General features: G+C 31.7%; 3 protein-coding genes across 3 annotated transcripts; 2 read left to right on the forward strand and 1 right to left on the reverse strand.

The window, feature by feature from the left end:
• Window positions 1-421: 421 nt before the first annotated feature.
• Window positions 422-4,759, forward strand: LOC105775965 (polyadenylate-binding protein-interacting protein 9). Its single transcript, XM_012598449.2, has 10 exons — window positions 422-988; window positions 1,467-1,577; window positions 1,665-1,709; window positions 1,910-1,982; window positions 2,080-2,192; window positions 2,334-2,393; window positions 2,489-2,536; window positions 2,621-2,689; window positions 4,311-4,372; window positions 4,458-4,759. The coding sequence occupies exons 1-10, from the start codon at window positions 719-721 to the stop codon at window positions 4,513-4,515; spliced, it is 909 nt and encodes a 302-aa protein (XP_012453903.1). The 5' UTR covers window positions 422-718; the 3' UTR covers window positions 4,516-4,759.
• A 1,898-nt stretch (window positions 4,760-6,657) lies between these two features.
• Window positions 6,658-9,808, reverse strand: LOC105786645 (exopolygalacturonase). Its single transcript, XM_012613158.2, has 6 exons — window positions 9,587-9,808; window positions 9,357-9,501; window positions 8,600-8,670; window positions 8,185-8,490; window positions 6,973-7,488; window positions 6,658-6,885 (listed from the first exon to the last, which is right to left on the reverse strand). Exons 1-6 carry the CDS (start codon window positions 9,806-9,808, stop codon window positions 6,658-6,660), a joined length of 1,488 nt encoding a protein of 495 aa, XP_012468612.2.
• Window positions 9,809-14,624: 4,816 nt separating this feature from the next.
• Window positions 14,625-15,407, forward strand: LOC105787155 (VQ motif-containing protein 1). The gene has a single exon (XM_012613598.2). It carries the CDS (start codon window positions 14,836-14,838, stop codon window positions 15,163-15,165), a length of 330 nt encoding a protein of 109 aa, XP_012469052.1. The 5' UTR covers window positions 14,625-14,835; the 3' UTR covers window positions 15,166-15,407.
• The last annotated feature ends 4,105 nt before the right edge of the window (window positions 15,408-19,512 follow it).

Here is a 19,512-nt window from a genome sequence, read left to right on the forward strand (position 1 = left end):
AATAAAAAATTATAAAAGATTTTTGTTTGATTTTGTTTGAAAAAATTTCAAAGTTAAAATATTTTAAAATATTGAACTTTTAAAATGAAAATATGTAATCTTAACTACCCAGAAAAGTAGGAGTTGAATATGATCACACACAAAATCCGACATAAAATTTGTTAATAAGTTGATAATTAATTAAATTAAAAATAAAAATTTGTTTTAACTTTTTACATAGTTTCAAATTTTAAAATCTATTTTAAAATTAATTAATTATATTTTAAAAAAACAATCTGGTTCTAAGAATAAGGATAATATACAAACTAACTGAAAATATTATATTTTAAACAAAAATATTAAAAAAGAATGGTCTGTTCTTTTCTCTATGTTTTCCGTTTTGTTTGATCATGGATATCATTTCTACCATTTCCACCAAAAACCCTAATTTTTTCCTTCTCTCTCGATTTTTTTTTAATTTGAAATATTTGTCAATTTAATTAGATCACAAAAAAGAAAAAAATGCATTTTCTCCTTTATTTACATTTCTAGTCCAATGGGTATGTATTATTAGGCATCAACCATCTTAATTGTTATTCTCTAAAGCTCTCAACTTCTTTTTGCTCTGTAGTAAGAAAGGAGGAAGATATAAAGGGAATAAATTTACAAAATCAAATTGCCATTTTCCTCTGATTGTTTTCTTTTTTATTTTTCCTTGTGGGGTTGGGGTTTTCATTCTATGGCTGCAGTTGCTGACAAGTCAGGTGAGGCAGCGCTAGTAGCCGCAGCTGCTAATGACAAGAACAGTTTGGTGGTGGAAACACCCAAATCAGAATCAAAGGAATTCAATGTCCAAAACCTGGTTGATATGTTCACAAAGTTGAATCCTTTGGCCAAAGAATTTTTCCCATCTTCTTATCAACAAAATCAGACCAAAAATGATGGCAAATTTAATCAGGTGCCTGTTGGTAACAAATCAGTTGGAAATGAGAATTTCTCCAACAGAAGGGTATTCTTTTTCCTTCAATTGAATTGCATTTTTTGCTTAATTCTATGTTCTTAATTATGGGTGTTCGCTCATTTTTATTTGTTGTTTTTTGGTAATGTTCATCTTTTTCCGTCAGGGTTTTGGGTTTGATATGATTTTGATTGCATAGCTAATCCAAATTGGTTTAAACTTGTTGTCTGATTCCTGTCTTTGCTTATCCAATTCTTCATTTTGAACTGGTTTTTGATTAATTTTCCCCCCTTTGGATTGATGCTGTTTTGTTTTGTTAACATTTATTATTGTTTAATTTTTTAATTTGATTGACATTTATACAATTAGAGTTAGTTTTTCTTCCTCTGCTTGTCATATTAGTTTTTCTTCCTCTGCTTGTCATATCTGGGGATTAAGTTAAACTCAATATTGACATGTACTTGTATTGCATTTGTTCTTTAGTTTCCCTTGGTTACATTTGGTAAATGGTTATAGTTGTGTTTTTCAGAGGAGAAATAACTCCAACCAAGGTAGAAGAAGGCTTAATGGTAAAGCTTTTCGAGCTCAACGAGATGATAGTATTAGGCAAACAGTATATGTTTCTGATATTGATCAGAATGTAAGTTTTAAAGGTGATTCTCTTTTTTTTTTTTTTTCGGTCTCATTATGATTTGGCGAAGTCACTTGTAAAATTCATTTCTTTCAGGTTACTGAAGAGCAACTTGCTGGCTTATTTAGTAATTGTGGACAAGTAAGTTAAAATGCCGGCTTTAAAGTTTTTGTTATAATGTTGCTTTATCATCTCGATGATTTGATCTATTGAGATCTCTCTGTGATATTTGCAAGATTCCGTGTTTCCCATTTTTTTTTATCTTATTTAGGCATGGTTCTTCATTTATAGCCTAAATAAAATGCCAAGTTTCTGAAGTGGTTTGGAAATTATTGTTGAAGGTTGTTGATTGCCGAGTTTGTGGTGATCCACATTCAGTTCTTCGGTTTGCATTTGTGGAATTCGCAGATGAAGGTCAGTAGCTTTTATCAACTGAATATGAACCTTTTGTTTTAAAAATCAATGTACATTTATTTACATGTAATGTTTTATATATAATTTGTTTTCACAGAAGGTGCACGAGCTGCTTTGAACCTTAATGGGATAATGCTAGGGTTTTATCCAGTTAGGGTCTTGCCTTCGAAAACGGCCATCCTTCCCGTGAACCCCACATTTCTACCTAGGGTATGGATGAATAACTTTCTGGCTCTTAGTCATCTCAGTTTTGCGTACAGCTTCATTTATCCAATAACATATCACTGTTAGCTATTGGAGATTATCTATAGTTTGCTTTCTAGACTCACTGTTGATTAACTACAATTGCAGTCAGAAGATGAAAGGGAAATGTGTACCAGGACGGTTTATTGTACAAATATTGACAAGAAGGTAACCCCCGTGTTCTGGACTTTATCACAAGCATTTACATTATTTGTGTAACATAGTTTAACTAATCCCGTGGAGCATTCTTACTTTGATTGAAGGTTTCCCAAGCTGAAGTGAAGAATTTCTTCGAATCAGCCTGTGGTGAGGTTAGTATTGAATCGACACCATGCGTGCCTCTTTTCTTTTTATTTTTTACTGGAGGTTGACACCAATTTTCTTTTAATTCTCAGGTCACTCGATTGAGGCTTTTGGGGGATAATGTTCATTCAACCCGAATTGCTTTTGTTGAATTTGCCATGGTAAGTTCATGTTACTTTGAAGGCTATCCTATGTTGTTAAATTTATTTCTAATATGTCATCTGCATCTCATTGCAAACTATTTGCGCAAATGTAGCCATGCTAGTTTCTCCTTATATGCTTGAAAAGAAGTAATATGTAATCAGCCTTCTTTCTTAACTTTGAATATATTTTTGCTTTGCTTCATAGTTTCCTTTTTCAACTTCACTCCTCTTTCTCGCCCTTATTAAAACATAAAAACATCTGCCGCCATATTATGCGAACTCGTGCAAAATATTACTGCTATTTGTGTGCCTCTTTGAGTGAAAACTTCCCTTCATGTCTTCAAGATATTTACATTAAAATAGAAATGATTAGTAGATTAAATCAATTCTATATAAACATGAGTTCTTCTTGGAACAAGTCTTTTATCTTTATCCAGATTTGTTACAGCCATTTAATAATAGCATTAGCAAATTACCTGAAATTATGCCAGTTAATTATGTTGAGGCTATTGACTATATGATCTTTCATGGCCTTTTCAAAAAATTTCACATTTTTAGCCTATGACTTTGCCAATGTGGTGTTAGTTTTTGGGCCGTGTCTTTAAGAAGCAATAATCTTGACCTCAGCCATCAAATTCTCTGAAATTAGTTGCTGATCTCCGGGAACTGTTATCTATTATTTACCAAATAACAAAAAAGAGTGTGCTACATTATCCTGAGTTTGAGCATGTTATTCTGTAGCCTTTGCTTGAAGTTTTGTTACATGTCGACATGTCTTTCCTAACAAGTCAATTGAAAATTATTCTTGGATAGAGTAGCAGGAATAGTTATATTTTTTATAGTTTCTGTTTTGCTTTATTGAATAGAATCATATGACTTTAGACAATTCAATGATTTTATTTGTCTTTGGGTTTAAATCCAGTAACTTCTGTTTTCCTAGAGAGGATTTTTGTAGATTTTGAGCAACTCATGTCACGCATTGCACCATTATTGACTAATTAGAGTGGTGAAGATGTAGTTACGTACCGAGCATTCTTTATATATAATTTAGGTTTTACGCATGTATTCTCCATCTCACTTCTGATGTATGTAATTTTAGGTTTATTCAATTAATGCTTTTCTTGGAACTCTTTGGCTTTGCCCTGGATCATCTAAATAGAGAAGTTTCTATCCTGATTTTCCTTCAGTTTTATGTCGTTTGTCGTTTTTGGAATGTTAGTCGTTAGATTCTTAATAGAAGTTACTAAGCAGTTGTGGACAACTCTACACCTTTGATTGACATATATAATATTCCAATAAGCGTTTTCTTCCTTTTTGCTTGTCGTAAGAGTTGAATGACTTCTATTGCAATTAATTAAAATATTGCAGCATCTTTATAGATTTTATAGCAAAATGTTGCATGACCAAACTATCATTCATCTGTATATCACACCTTGGTTTTGCAATGGATATGTAACCATCATTCATCTGTATATTTATGTGATAGAATAATCAGCATGAAATGGAATATTTGTGGCACCATATTTACATATATGGTGCTTGGAACCCGGTTCTAATATTTGTTTCCCAATTAATAATTTCTTGGCATTATGATTTGCGATTTATCCGAGACTGATTAGTTTTCCGCTCTTACAAATAGGCGGAAAGTGCCATAGTCGCACTGAATTGTAGTGGAATGGTGCTAGGAACCCAGCCTCTCAGGTAATGTCTCCAGACTTGTTACTCTAAATTCCATTCTTGTCACTAATAAAGCTAATGTTACAATGTTTATACTCTTGATTTTTAGGGTAAGTCCTTCGAAGACACCCGTGAGGCCGCGAGTTGCCCGTCCAACATTGGTTTAATCGATTAACCAAGTTTTTTTGAGATCCATGGATGGAACTGGATGATTTCCCAATAGAGAGAAACTTTGTTGTGTTTAGGGATAGTAAAAAAAACTTTCCCTCCGTTTTTTCATTTCCATCTTTTTCCATTCGCGACTGTTGCATTTTTGTTTTTGACAGAATATATTGTGATTATGCTTCGGTTTGAAGTTTGACCTTGAGATTTTTTTTCACTTAATCTTATTCCATCGTTTTGTTTTGACAATGTCATCTCGAGCTAGTTTGCCGCTAGTTTTTCTATTCATTGGTTGGGTTGGGTCGAGATAAATTTTAGTTGGACCTAAATAAGATATTTTCGCTCATTCTCTTTTAAAAAATGATTATATTTAAATATATAATTGGGTTCGGTTAGGCCATGGTCAAAAATTTTTGTTCAAGGCTTAATTCAAATCAAACTTTCAATTTTGCTTAAGCATATTTTTAGGGGTTTTTTTTGTCTGAATCATCTTTCGGATTTGGGTGGAATTTGTTTTAAGTATGCTCTAACTGGTTGTGGAACCAAAGATTTTGTACCCAGATTGCAATGTTGGGTAGGGTGGTGACTAGAGGTGTTCATGGCCATAGGTTGAGATTTAGTTTCAAAAATTTTTTTAAGCTCAAGCCCATTTGTCTAAAAAGCTCGTTTTACTATTAAAAATTAATAAAATATTAAAAAATATTTTTAATTGATATTTTATATAATTTTATTATTATTCAAATTGAAAATCGAATCGAATTGAAATGTAAAATTCTTATCCAAACCTGACCAAAATTAAGCCGAACGTATCGAGTTAGGGTGGTGATTGACATGAATATGCTTAATTTAAAAAAAAATTTGTATATTTAGTAATCCTATATACTCATCAGGTATGCCATATGAATTCCAAAAATACAAATGTTTGAGATTTAGGAGAATTCGAGTTAAAGATCACTTTGAAAATATCATAAATTATGAAGCGATTAGCTTAAGGTAGGCGTTAATGAAAATGAAAATAGTAATAATATCTCATTTATTTTGTTATATCTTTTGAAATCTCTTTATGCTTTAAGATTAATATAAAATAGTTGGAGACTTCAATGGTGGTTAAAATAATGTCTTTAATAAAGATTCGATATAGAGAGATGTTAACATTTTCTCTTATAATCTAAGCAAGTGTCACTCTGCTCGAGAAAATTATCGTGTAGTTAAATTATTTCATCTATTTTATTTTACCAAAAAAAACTTGTAATACTCAAATTAGAATATACAGAAAATATTAGAGAAGATTGTACCAAAATTGTAAGTTGATTAAATGAAATTAATGGTTTACCATATTAATTAGATTGTTTCCAATATGATAATTTTAAAATTATTGCATATACAATTTAACTTCTTTTTAACTTTTTTTGGTACAAACAAAGATTAAACCAAAGTAATCCTATGGTAAATTATATTGCATTATGAAATTCATCATGTAGTACTCGAAGGATTTCATTCGGTAGGTATTTGAATATTCTTTTACCTAATAATCTTAAGAAAGTCATCTTTGCAAAACCATTAGTTATCTTATTGCCTTCTCTGAACACATGTATTAATTGTATCGTCCAACCTTGCTGAAGTAGGTCCTTAATTGCGCAGACCATTACCAAGCAATCCTACTTCTTTCCAGTTACTTGAATTTTTTGAATAGTTTCTTTACTATCTGTCCTAAGGATTACTTCCTTCATGCAATTTGGAGCCCATCCAAAATACCCCACAGCTCCGTCATTGTCCCTGAGCAACACCCAATATTCATGGTCACATTCGACTCCACCTGCAACAACAATCTCAGAATTCTAACATCCAGCACTCACCTTCATTCAACCATACTCAGGCGGCTTCGACTTTATAAATTGACGTGGGTCAGTATAATTTGCTTTAATTTTTGCTGAAATATATATAAAATTTTATTATATTAATAAATTCATAACAATCTATTTAATGGTTAAAAAATTCAACTAAAAAACCCAAATGATAATCACAAATAAGCTTTTTTTTATTATAAAAAAAAGTTGGAACAAGGTAGATGCCATATTTACTAAAATTTTGCAGCAAAGAGTAGGACCAGAAATTAAAATTTGCATCAAAGATCGTAAAGAATCAAACTAAAAGCAAGGAGGAGGATATTGTCGTCCAAAGGATCGACCATTAACATATGAACAATAAGATTTCAAAGACTTTTTAGTTCCATGATGACCAAATTTGATGTCTGTCATCACTATGTTTTTGCATGGGAATTTTTTGCTACATTGCATAGAAACTGCAATCTCAGAACTCGAAGTTCCAAATATGTTCCTATACGTAACATCTCGAATTTGAACATGAGAGGCTGTCTGAAAGATTTTTTAAAAAAAACAAGGTTAATTCATTCAATATTAATGAAATTTGGATCAATATATTGTATATATATATTTATTTACCTGTCGATTGCATGGAGGATGAGGGCAATATGTCTGGTCAATAATGATCGGGTTTCGAACATTGTACATGAAAATATCTTGAAATAAGAAATTTGAAGCAGTGATTGAAATGGGAGATTCCCATGATTTAATTCGAATACCATTGTCTGTTCCATTCAATGTACACTTCCTAACGGAGACGCCATTAACGTTCTTCTCATTTGTGTACTTGCCTAGGCTTCCGATACTAATACCATGTCCGGGGCCACAGTAAACGTTAGAGATATCGATGTTGGAAGTATTGGAGAGGATGGCTATGCAGTCATCTCCGGTGCTTATTTTCGAGTAGGAAATTCGAATGTTGGATGAACTCCCCATCTTGATTCCATCTGTGTTGGGGCTGTAATCTGGTGCTAATAATTCAACATTTGAAATATTTATATTGGTGCATCCGAAAAATGAGAAATGAGCATTCTTGCTGTGGATTGATCTTATGGATTTAATCCTAGAATTTGTCACAAAATCAAATTTGACAGACTGAAATTGAAATAAATAAGATTGTTAGATTTAAAAAAAAAAAAACCCAAAAACAATTTAAGGGATTCATTTCCATTGCCAATACTACCTAAATCTATCTATGGGTCGAGTCACTCAGTTTGGCCCAAATATAAAAATGAAAGGGTTACCCAAAAATATAAGCAAAAAAATGGGTTTAGGATAAGAAAGGTCCATTTAGAAAACAGGCCGAACCTCAAACAGGGTTTTTAGCTCAGGCCCGAATTTGACTCGAATGTATCGATACCCTTAACAAAGTATCGATACCTTTCACAACAGTATCGATATCATGCCCGAGGGTATCAATAACTTGGAGTAAGTATCAAAACATTCCTTATTTTAGGTCTATTTTTCAAGTCGGGTCAGGCCTGAACCTATTAAACAAGCCCAAAATTTTGTTAAGGCCCAAGCTACGGATACCTCTAATTCCATCCGAGTATAACAGAAATATTTAAGGAATTTAATTCTAAAAGAGATTAAAAGTTTTCATTATGGTTGAAATTATATTGTGGTATACTAAAGGTATGATTACTTTGATAAAGCCATACAATTTCAAAAATATTATGGGGGAATTTTCAAAACTTTTGAATCAAAACCAAAACAATTGAAGTCGGTGAAAATAAGAAAATCAGCAAGAAAGAAACCCCACAAATAAAAAAAATTAAAAATTATACTTACAATTGGGAGAGTCTGGCAATTATTGTTCTTGTGACATTGATTGAAAGGCCAAGCAGATTGTCCTTGACCATCCAATGTTCCACCACCTTTCATTATCAAATTATCAACATATCGAAACCCTAACCATGTCTCAACATTCAAAAATGCTCCTCTTGGAGCCCTTAAATCTCCCTTCATAAAAAACATTGTAACTCCTCTACATGGACCTGCAAATTCAACTGATCCCAACATGTAAACTCCTTTAGGTATATAAACTATGGAAACTCCCTTCTGATCGCAAGCGTCCATCCATGCTCGAAGAAAAGCCTAAAATGTGTAAAATATGTAAATTAATTGAGAGAGATACAAACGATAAAAAAAAAAGTTTAAAAATGTACATTTTAGAAATAGACTAGTATTGTTACCGTATTAATACCTTTCGATTGTCTGTTCGGCCATCGGCAATGGCACCGTAATATTTTACGTTGAAAGTTCTTGCACCTTGAGCTACGGTAGAAGAGACACAAAATAAAATTGAAAAGAAAATACATGGAAAAATATTTTGGTGAGCCATTGCCAGCAAAATTGCTGCTTGTGTTTAATGTGTATTCGACAAATTTTCATTACTTATAAGGGTTTTTTTAAGTGATTTTGGCTGAAAATTTCAGTGATTTTCTTTCCAATTTTTATATGAGAAGTAAATTTTTATCTTAATTAATGGGATATTGGAAACGTCTTTTTATGGTTACTTTTTATACCTTAATTCTCATCATAATTTCCTCTTTTTTTTTTTTTTTTGCAAATTCTTGGTGCAATATTAAGTTTATATATTTTGTAATAAAAATAATAGCCAAAGATTGTTTTATATAATTGTTATTGTGATTGATAAGGTAACTTTGCATTCATAACATTTCTCAATGACTGATTGATTTTGTCAATTGGTACAAATATTACCTTAAATAACAATGTTTTTTTATTATTATTTCCAAATGATTCGTTCATTGTTGATTAATAATATATGCATAATTCTTTTCTGATTTGGATTATTGCCACATGCATGAATCCAATAAAACACTTTAAAAACTTTAATTTAATTTTCCTACACACATTTCTTGTCATTTCATTTTTTTTCTGAAAAGACAACATATTGAAACAAACTAATTATACAATAATTTCTTGAGCAACATTTTCACCTGCTTTAGCATTGGAAGAGCTTATTAGATCCTCCTTCGGGATTTCCATAAACACCTTCAAACCTTGTCTTGTATCAAAGACCATTGGCAATGCAATCAGCAATTTTATTAATCTCTCGAAGAATGTGTTGTAGAACTTAAAGTCCTACATTCGTCAATAGTTGATGAATTTGTCTAATTAAGGTAGAGTTCGAAACCGTCGAGGAAGGGTCTTATATGGCATTGACCACCTCTATATTGTCCATTTGAATCATCACTCCAGCATATCGCCTATCTTGGATGAGAGCCAACCCGTCAAGAAAGCATTCACACAAGAATCTGTTGTATCCTATAATCCATTCCCCATTCCCATGCCTTAATATGCCCCCAGCTGCAGTAGTTATCGAGTCTACTTGAACTGCACCATCGGTACATAACTGGATCCATCTGTCTGGCATTGGGGTTGTTGACATTGGTTCCTATTGATAATTATATATATATATATATATATATATATATAAATGAAACACGTTACATTATTTTTAATTTTATTTGTAAAATAAAAAAATTTCTATTAGTGTGTATTCAATACTATTAGGCATTTATTTCATCCTCTAACTTTAAAAAGAAAGTTATTTTAGTCATCAATTTAATTTTTCGTTTCTTTTAGCCCTTAAACTTGTACTATTTATTAAATCACCCTAAAATTGATGTAAAAGTTAATGTACATAAACAATCCAAAAGAGGTAAGGAGGGATCTTGGCCCCGGATATTGCAATTTTAGCCCGCTTAAAATTTACCAATTCAATTTAGCCTTTATCATAGATTCTTTTGGTTAAACCCTCAAACAAATTATATTTTAATTTATCTTAGCCCCTCCAACCAAAATGTTTTTTTTTTCTTCATCGTTGTTATATATTATTATATGTGTGATAAAAATGATGGATGACCCATTCGAAAAGCCAAAAAGTTAGGGGTTGTCGTTGTCCCAACAGCGGTCAACCTTGGCACAATATTAATGATTCAAGGAAATCTTTTGTTTTCCTTTAATTACAAGCTCAACCTCCCCAAGAAAAAAACATTTAAGAGCTTGAGTCATGGAATCAAGTTTAAAAAATTTAATCCAAATCAATTATCCTTTGAATGACTCTACATCGTTTTTAATCCCAGGAACAATTTTATTAAATAAAATAATTGAAATGATTCACTCTAGAATTGGGACCAACCATATATATGACTTACCAAATACCTTTGAAAATATCTAACCAGAGATCCTTTTGAAAAATTAGTCCAAATTAAATAAATATAAAATAACTCTTAAATTAAATTAACCTAATTACCTAAAAATAATTTCAAAATGAATGCATATGTTCGTTTACGGAGGTTTATAAAAAATACTAAATATGTGCATTCATTTTGAAACTTTTTTAGATAATTACATGTATTTTTTAAAATTAAGAGTTATTTTTTAATTTCATGTATGATTTATTTATTTTATTATTTTCACATGTAACTATTTTATTGGGTTACCTAAGTAATAGATTACATCTCATTATTATTTTCATCAAATTTGTTTAAAAAAGCAATTTGAAAAAAATAAAATTGATGGGTAAAAAGGCTCAAAAATACATTTAGGGCTATTTTGACAAAACATGTAAAGCGTTATTGGCCAAATTTATCATTAAACCTTTTATTATTATTATAGGTGAACAACTCCATGTAAAGCTTTTCCTTTATTAGAATATTCTTGAAAATTTATTAATATTTTAGCCTTAAATGATTAGTGTCCTGAAGAATTTGAGTAAAATCTTATATGGAAAGAGAGAGAGAGTGAAGCCATGTTCCATATTCATTGGTTATCAAAAAACTTTCATGTTTTAGGTTTGAAAGTTGAGTTGTTGATATACAAAGGCGAATCTAAGGAGGGTTAGTAGGCGCCCTGGTCCCTTATAAAATGGAAAATTATTTTTTGACTCTTTAGTTAAAATTTTAAATTTTAAATTAGTAAAGGTAAAATTATATGCTTTGGCCCTTTAAAATTTTGAAAATTTAATTTAATCCTTTAAAATTATAAAGACATAGACTATTAAAATTAAAATTTTATTTCGACCCTTAAAAAGAATTTCTGCCCTCGCCCTGTTGATATAAGCAAAATTAATTTAACAATAAAAAAAGGTGAATTGCATATTAATAATTAGTAAACAAAATATATCTTGATATTTTTAGTTAAAATTATATATTTTAATTAAAATAATAAAATTTACAAGGAAATGCCACCAAATTTAAAACCATATGATTGCCACTGGCTTGTTGGCAATTTATTCTTTAAGACAACATGGAATAAATTTGTAATTTTATAAAATTAAAGGAAAAATAAAAGTTACAGTTAAAAACAGGTTAAATTAGTCATATATGCCCTTTTTTTAAATGGGTCAAATAGAGTTTTTTTTTCTTTTAAGATTTAAAGAAATAGATCGATTTTTGAGGAGAGAGTATGAAAAACGCATCCAGCTGGACGCGCTTTCTGCATAGTTAGTAGAAAAGCTCATTCAGCTGGATGAACTTTTGCTGACATGTGAGGGAAAGCGCGCCCAGCTGGATGCGATTTCTTTGGAATTTTCAGAAAACGTGTCCAGCTAGGCGCGCTTTTCCTAACATGTCAACAAAAGTTCCAGCTGAACATGCTTTCACACACTTTCTAAAAAATCGGCTTATTTCTCTAAATCTTAAAAAAAAACTTATTTAATTACTTAAAAAAACCCAGATATATATACACAATTAAACCTTAAAAGCTAATTAGAGCCAAAAAAGACCTTTACATATCCGAAGTTTTGTAACCCATGATGTCATAAGCAGCTTTCAAGATTTATAGTCCGACTGACATAATTTATTTATTATATTTCCATTTCCAATATTGACCATACCAAAAATATAGGTTCAAAGAAATCTTTATAATGGGGTGCAAACATCTCACACTTAACTTAAGATTCTTGACCCTTTTATTTTTCTAAAATTTTGATTTCTCAAGAAAGAAAAACAAAAAGTACAAGATTTTGACCATATATTCTTATACACATAACTAGAATATCAACCACAATAATAATACACACTTTCATGTTACTTGATATTAAATTTAAAGATTTTGTTTAGCATTTTTGGATAACAACAATTAGGTTTCACATGCATCCCCTAAACCAATAGCATGGATTTCTTCTCGATTTTGACAGTGAAAGACTCTATTTTTACGTTTACATTTGTCTTTAAATCTCGTCATTTCTCTGTTAATTGTCAATCATAATCACAAAAATTAAAATTTGTCACCTCAAAATTAATCACGACAAAAAAATTACGACGTTATTGAGGAAAAATCAACAATGATTAATCTTTTTCGCAACAGTTAATTTCAACCATATTTACGTGACGTGATCAACCATTACTACGTCCAATTTTTTTCTTCCTTCATCAACCACAGAATTGAAGGTTAAATTATATCGGATTAATACATCACGTTTTAATTTCGCTTCAATAGTCAATTACGAGTTTTTGTATCTTCTCTTCAGGAATAAAGTCAGAAAATTTTTATGATAGTAAAAATGTAATTTCACAATTTTAATAGTCTATATCTTTATAATTTTTAAATGATTATATCAAATTTTCATCATAAATTTTTATCATTTTTAGGAGGCTAAAGTACAATTTTAAAGGAGACCAGGCAAAATTTTAAAGGAGACCCTGCCAGCCCCCTAGCTACGCTCCTGCTAGAGGTGATCAACCCGGCCCGACACAGACAAAATTTTAGGCTCATTTTCTAGGCCCGAGTCTAGCCTGGCCCGAAATATGAGCTTAAAAATTTGTCCAAGCCCGGCCCAAAAGAAAATTACTAAGCCCAAGCTTGGCCCAGCTCGGCCCATATTAAATATATATAAAAATATATATTTGATTAAAACAAATATATATTTAATATATAATTCGAGCTGGGCCCGGGCCAAAAAAGTTTTACCCAAGGCTCGGCCCGTTGTCTAAACGGGCCTCATTTTTTTGCCCAAACCCATAATTCGGGCCTATATTTTTACCCAAACCCTCACATTTTTCGGGCGAGCTGTCGGGCCAGGCCTGGTAGCCCAACCCATGATCACCTCTAGCTCCTGCTTAAGTACTTGAGTTTAGTTTAAATATTTAAATTGGTATTAAGACCAAATGACATCATGTGGCTTAAAGACACATGTGCTCTAGTAAAAGAAACATAAGTACTTAATTGGGGTAAAAAGTAGTTTAGGTACCAAATTAAATATTGAAGCCAAACTCAGGTACTTAACTGGAAAAAAAAAGCACAAATATCTAATTAGAAAAAAAGGTACTAAATTAAATATTGAAACTAATTTCAAGTACTAAATAGTATTTTAACCCAAATACACTATACGATCGCACAATAACAATGGGCCAAAACAGGTCCACAATGGTTTGCATGTGGCCTTTGACTGACTTTTCATATCCATGCGTATAGTACATATACAATGCATTCGAACGTGCAATTTCCTGTCATGTGCCGTTGAATTTTTTACCCATTATTAATAGCTCTAGGTCCCATTCTCTTTACATATTCCAAATTTAGTTTTTTTTTTAATTCCAATAATTCAATTTCTCTCATAATTGAAATCCAATAAATAAAATTATTCAACAGGAGTGAATTCAGAAATTTTTTAGGGTTGTAATTAAATTATATATTTTATTATTATAAAATATAATTTCATCATTTTAATATCTATATATTTAAAATTTTTAAAGGGTTAAATTAATTTTTATCATTTTTAGGGGTAAAGTACAATGTTATCTTAAATATTTATAAATTTTAGAGCATAAATGAAAAATTTTCCATTTTGGGGCGGAGCCCTGCCAATAACCTTCACTAAATTGAATTATGTGACATTTTAAATGAAAAATTACTCACTTTTAAAAAAAAAAAAACTAAAACAGTATGGAAGAAACTTCTGATCCCAAATTCAACATATTTATTTATTTATTTGATTTTTTATGCGTGTAAAATTATCACATGAGTAATTTGTTTACTTTTAAAATGCCATATAACCAATTCAACAGAACTCAATTGGACAAAAGACTAGACAGACTGAGTTACTTGGGATTAAATTTCAAATATACTAAAAGTATAAGGATTAGGAGCACAAATAGACCTTATTAATAAATACGTTTGACCCAATCAAAAATTACTTTTTGTCTAATTTATATTTAAGTTTTGGTCCTTCTAGACTGCTTTAGAGACATAGCGGTCAAATGGTCTCATCTCTCTTAATGTGCTTTAGCTTCGAAATCCTTTTAATAGCCATAGGATTTCAAGTTCGAACTACTACGTCCGTACAAGTTTCAGTTGCTTCTGAATATCACCTTCTATATATACCCCCAAAATCACACGGCGATCCAACACTACCCCTTTAAAGCAATCCTATATTATCGTTTCCTGTTTAAACCCTTTTTATCATTTGATATGGAGAATGGTCGACAGCCAATGAAAGTTGTGATCATCAACACCAAGTACGTGCAGACGGATGCCACCAGCTTTAAGTCAGTTGTACAAGAGCTGACCGGCAGAGATTCGAAGGTTGCGACCAACCCGCCGAGGCTGAGAAGCCGGTTTTACGAGGAACAAGTAAAGAAGAAAGAACAGGCCGGGGTTCAGACAGCTGCAGGGGTCGGAAGTAGTACTTCTTCGAGACCGGGGGATTCGATTTTGATGAAAAATTTGTCGTTCAAGGAGTTGGAAAGGTTGTTAAAAGAGATGCCTCCGGGAGATGATTTATGGTGGAATATGGACTGATGTTGCACGAATTTTATAACCCATAGTTTTCATGTGGGAGGGAAGGCTAAATTATTTTGATCTATAGCTAGAATGTCTGCTGCTGCTGCTGCTGCTGCTGCTGCTGCTGCTTCAGTGGTGTGCCTTTATACTAATAATTGCAGGGACAGCAGCAAGCCATTCTAATTATGGATTAATTTAGTTATTCCTTGTATTATTCATTCATTATTTTTTATGCTATATACATCCCAAGTATTATTCTATTTTCTTTCCTTTGAGCATATACTGTTAAACATAAACAAGTAGATGACATGAAGCAAATTTGGTAACATTTTTAAGGGTAAACTACACCCATGGTCACTTTTGTTTACCTTAGGTTACGTTTTAGTCATTTATGTTTGAAATGTTACGTTTTAGTCATTTACCTTATCATGTTGTAACATTTTAGTCACTGAGCCATTAATCGTCGTTAATGGTGTAGCGGTAAGCTGATGTGGCACGTTAAATCATCATTTCAAACAAAATTTTAGGTTAAATTATACAATTGATCCCCATAATTTTTTCGTTTTAAGTAATTTAATTTTTTTTCTTTTATGTTCTTTAAACTTTCCTCTCTTTTTTTCATTCTCTTTTGTTTCTCCCTCTGTTTTCATACCTTTCTCATTTCTTTTAACATATTAGGAAGTCAAATTGACAATGAAAAAAGAAGTAGGAAGTCGACTGTCATCATTTGCCTATAACCAAAACCCATAAACCCATACCATGCTTCTTTGTTCACTACTAATTCGACTTCTTGGTATGTTAAAAGAAATAAAGAAGGTAGAAAAACAGAGGGAGGAGTAGAAGAGAATGGAAAAAAAAAAGAAAGAAAGTTAAAAAAACATAAAAAAAATTTAAATTGCTTAAAACGAAAAATTATGGGGACCAATTGTATAATTTAACCTAAAGTTTTTGTTTGAAATGATGATTTAACGTGCCACGTCAGCTTATCATTACACCATTAACGACAATTAACGGCTCAATGACTAAAATGTTACAACACGATAACGTAAGTGACTAAAATGTAACATTTCAAACATAAGTGGCTGAAATGTAACCTAAGGTAAACAAAAGTGACCATGGGTGTAGTTTACCCAATTTTTAATTAGTAATGATAAAAGTGTATTTTAATCTTAAAAATGATAAAAAATTAATTTAATTTTTAAAAAATTATAAAGATAAATATTATTAAAATAATAAAATTACATTTTTATTATTATAAAATTACACAATTTAATTCCGATAGTACTTTGCACATTCATGAAGCATGACAGTGATTAAGTGTGTGCATGTGCTAGTTTAAGCACTCGTGTTGCTTGTCTGAATGTCTAATAGCTTTCGCCTTTATTTCATACTTGTATAGCTCTGATATAGACAATAACCAGTCGTTTGGATTGTTGCCGGTTCTTGTTCATAGCCTCCCCTAACAATGATTTTTCCTTACCACACCGTTTGGATTCTGAAACCGGCGTCGGGAACCTCTTCCGACCAAGCCGCAGCTGGATGTATAGTCATTGGACAGTCGGTCGTCAACCTCCCCCCTCCCCCGGTGCTCCCGTCTTTTTCCTCGTTCACCATTCGTTTTTCCGGCATGAAGAGGATCGAAACTGAAACTTTTTGGTGTTCGAATGTTCAGGAATGCTAGTATATAGACACTGAGTAAAGCATTCTGCTTAGATATGGGCATTTGAGTTCATGTGTAGATTTCATTTTTGGGTCGTAGACCAACAAATTGTCTTCTTTTATGGATTAATAAAACATTATGCTGATAGTGTTTTTAATTTTTACAATTTGGTACATCCACCGTGTACAAAATTTTTTTATTCTATAAATAGTTTTAAAAAATTGTCATGTATTTTTTAAAAAATATATTTTTCAATATTACACTATACTAACACACTACACACTTGTCAACCTCTAACACTATTTATAGAACTAAAAACTTCACTAAATACTAAATATTATTCCTTACATTTTTATATAAAATCTATAAAAACTAATTTTTTGAACATTAATCTCCTTATAGGTTCTTATCATATATGCTCTTTTTGTTACAATGCCTTAAACTACCCATAGCCCTTCCCCGACCCTTAAATAGGAGGATAATGCATGTAATACACCTTACCAGACCTGATAATTGGATCCGAGTATGGTATGCCACAACTTAAAATCATACGAGTTTAGCAAAAGTATTTGAAAATTATAAAAACTTAAGATATTGGTGTAATCCTCAATAAGACAAGGACAAAACAATCCATTTAATTATACACCAAGAAAAGTATTTTAGACAAAACATTTAGTGGAAGCCTTATAAAAGTCGATAGAGTTATTCTCTTTACAAAAGTTTCAGCATCGTTGGCAGTTAACTATCATTCAAAACAATTTGGCGTACACGCCTAAAATATTATCTCACAAACCACACACACGCACACACGTGTGTGTATATATATACTGTTCAGGTTTACAAAAAATTTCATAAAACAAAGTTTAACAAAAATTGCAAGAGGTAATACAAAATGTTTCTACACGCCACCTTGCCCACGACATGCATGATACAGAAATTAACAAAAGGGTCACAATCAACAGTGCTCTAGTGTAATCCCTTCAAAATTCTCTTCCTTCAATCAACACTCCTGAGAAGGAAAAGGTAACAGAGTAAGTTCAAACGAATTTAAAGAATCCCAATGAAAAAGAAAGCACATATAAATCATATATAACTAATACACGAGATGATATCAAACCTTTTCAGAAGGGTTTAAATCATAATATGACCTCTGGCGTTCACAATATATAGACAAACTCGATATATCCACTTAACACGCCACAGGGGCGGTCACTATTCACCAGCTTAACCATAACAAATACTCAACCCATCCTTATGTTAGCCTTGTACCCAGAATTCAGATTTAGAAGCATATCAGCTAGTCATATTCACATACATACACCCCATTAACTCCTCATGTCATTTATGATCAACCAAGTATGTTTTCTCATAATCTGTCAGTCCGATTTGCAATATTGTTGCCCTACCGGAGGCATCACAAACATAACCCCCTTCTTCAACATCTCAATTCACATATCACATATCGATGGTACTGGCTTGTGTAGTAATAAGGGTATTTACTTTGTAATGCAAATAGAACATACTTACTCTGATGGCGTTGGATAACTACCAACAACATAGGCACTAATTATACGTTCTTGAGAGAGATTACTTACCTTACACAATATATACAACAATGGAATATATAGCACATAGAAGTAAGAAGGAACTCACCAGAAAATCTAGTACAATGATCTACTTAGCAAGTTATTTACCCTTACTGCTGGGACCTTCATTAGCTTATTGAGTTAAAAGAAAGATGAATATCCCTATCAAACCATTTAACTATCAGAATTTAACATGCATGCAATGATCAGTATCAAACAACCTAGAATTAGGAAGTTTCCTTCCTCACGAACAATTTTAAGGTCTATGCATGCAATACTATAAACACATGAACCTCTTCGATAAAAACCTAAAGGTTTACTATAAATTACTAGTAATTTGGTGCAACCGTAGGTGCTCACTAAACATTGAGAACCCTCTTCGCTAAAGCTTTCTACACTAAGGTTTTTCAGAAACTTATAGAATTTTCTACACTGGAAAGAAGAAGATGTAAAGGTGACTCATGATAGCTAACAATATCCTTATATACTCATGCGACGAAGACAAGGTTTAGTGGGAAATTCAAATAATCCCACTAACACCCTTGATTCCCGTGATTAAACGCACTTAACAAGTTTTAAGTCTAATCATCTATAGTATTCTAGTTCAGTTTTAACTAGGTCTCAACTAAACCTCAACATGATTAACTAAGTCATCATAATATGCGCTAATATAGAAATAAATCTATTAAAATTGCGAACTTAATGAGTTCACCCAAAACATCTAGGATGGGCGGATACTTGACAGAAGAGTCCGCCAAACCCTAGAGTTTGCCAAAACTTGGAGTTTGCCAGACGGCGAATCCCACAGAGTACGTCACTCAGTCAAAACAAATACTTTACTTGCTCAGTTCTACTCGACTTAACCAACGTATACGCTAAACAGTAACTTGATATCGAGTCTTTGCCGCGCGGGCTATTATATACGCTTTAGTACACTCAAACCTATATCCTCCTGTACTGAAAACAATGTCAATGAAAATCAAGCTAAGACTCAATTGACTATAAAAATAAATTTAAATCAACACATGATGTAATTTAAATATAAATCATCATAATTTTTAAAAATTTAATTTTACCAATGCAATTAAACTCTCATTTATTTTTATTTTACAGTTTTTT

This window comes from Gossypium raimondii, chromosome 1 (assembly GCF_025698545.1).
Source record: "Gossypium raimondii isolate GPD5lz chromosome 1, ASM2569854v1, whole genome shotgun sequence".
In the NCBI taxonomy this organism is placed as follows: domain Eukaryota; kingdom Viridiplantae; phylum Streptophyta; class Magnoliopsida; order Malvales; family Malvaceae; genus Gossypium; species Gossypium raimondii.

What these genes read in the sequence shown, in the direction of transcription:
- LOC105787155 (XM_012613598.2), top strand. Translation starts at nt 14,836, where the DNA reads ATGGAGAATGGTCGACAGCCAATGAAAGTTGTGATCATCAACACCAAG.
- LOC105775965 (XM_012598449.2), top strand. Translation starts at nt 719, where the DNA reads ATGGCTGCAGTTGCTGACAAGTCAGGTGAGGCAGCGCTAGTAGCCGCA. An exon ending in ACCCCACATTTCTACCTAGG is followed by an intron (nt 2,193 to 2,333) that starts GTATGGATGAAT and finishes CTACAATTGCAG; the next exon opens with TCAGAAGATGAAAGGGAAAT. An exon ending in CTAGGAACCCAGCCTCTCAG is followed by an intron (nt 4,373 to 4,457) that starts GTAATGTCTCCA and finishes CTTGATTTTTAG; the next exon opens with GGTAAGTCCTTCGAAGACAC.
- LOC105786645 (XM_012613158.2), bottom strand. Translation starts at nt 9,808, where the DNA reads ATGTCAACAACCCCAATGCCAGACAGATGGATCCAGTTATGTACCGAT. An exon ending in CTCTTCCAATGCTAAAGCAG is followed by an intron (nt 8,671 to 9,356) that starts GTGAAAATGTTG and finishes CTTCTACCGTAG; the next exon opens with CTCAAGGTGCAAGAACTTTC. An exon ending in ATCCTCCATGCAATCGACAG is followed by an intron (nt 6,886 to 6,972) that starts GTAAATAAATAT and finishes AAAATCTTTCAG; the next exon opens with ACAGCCTCTCATGTTCAAAT.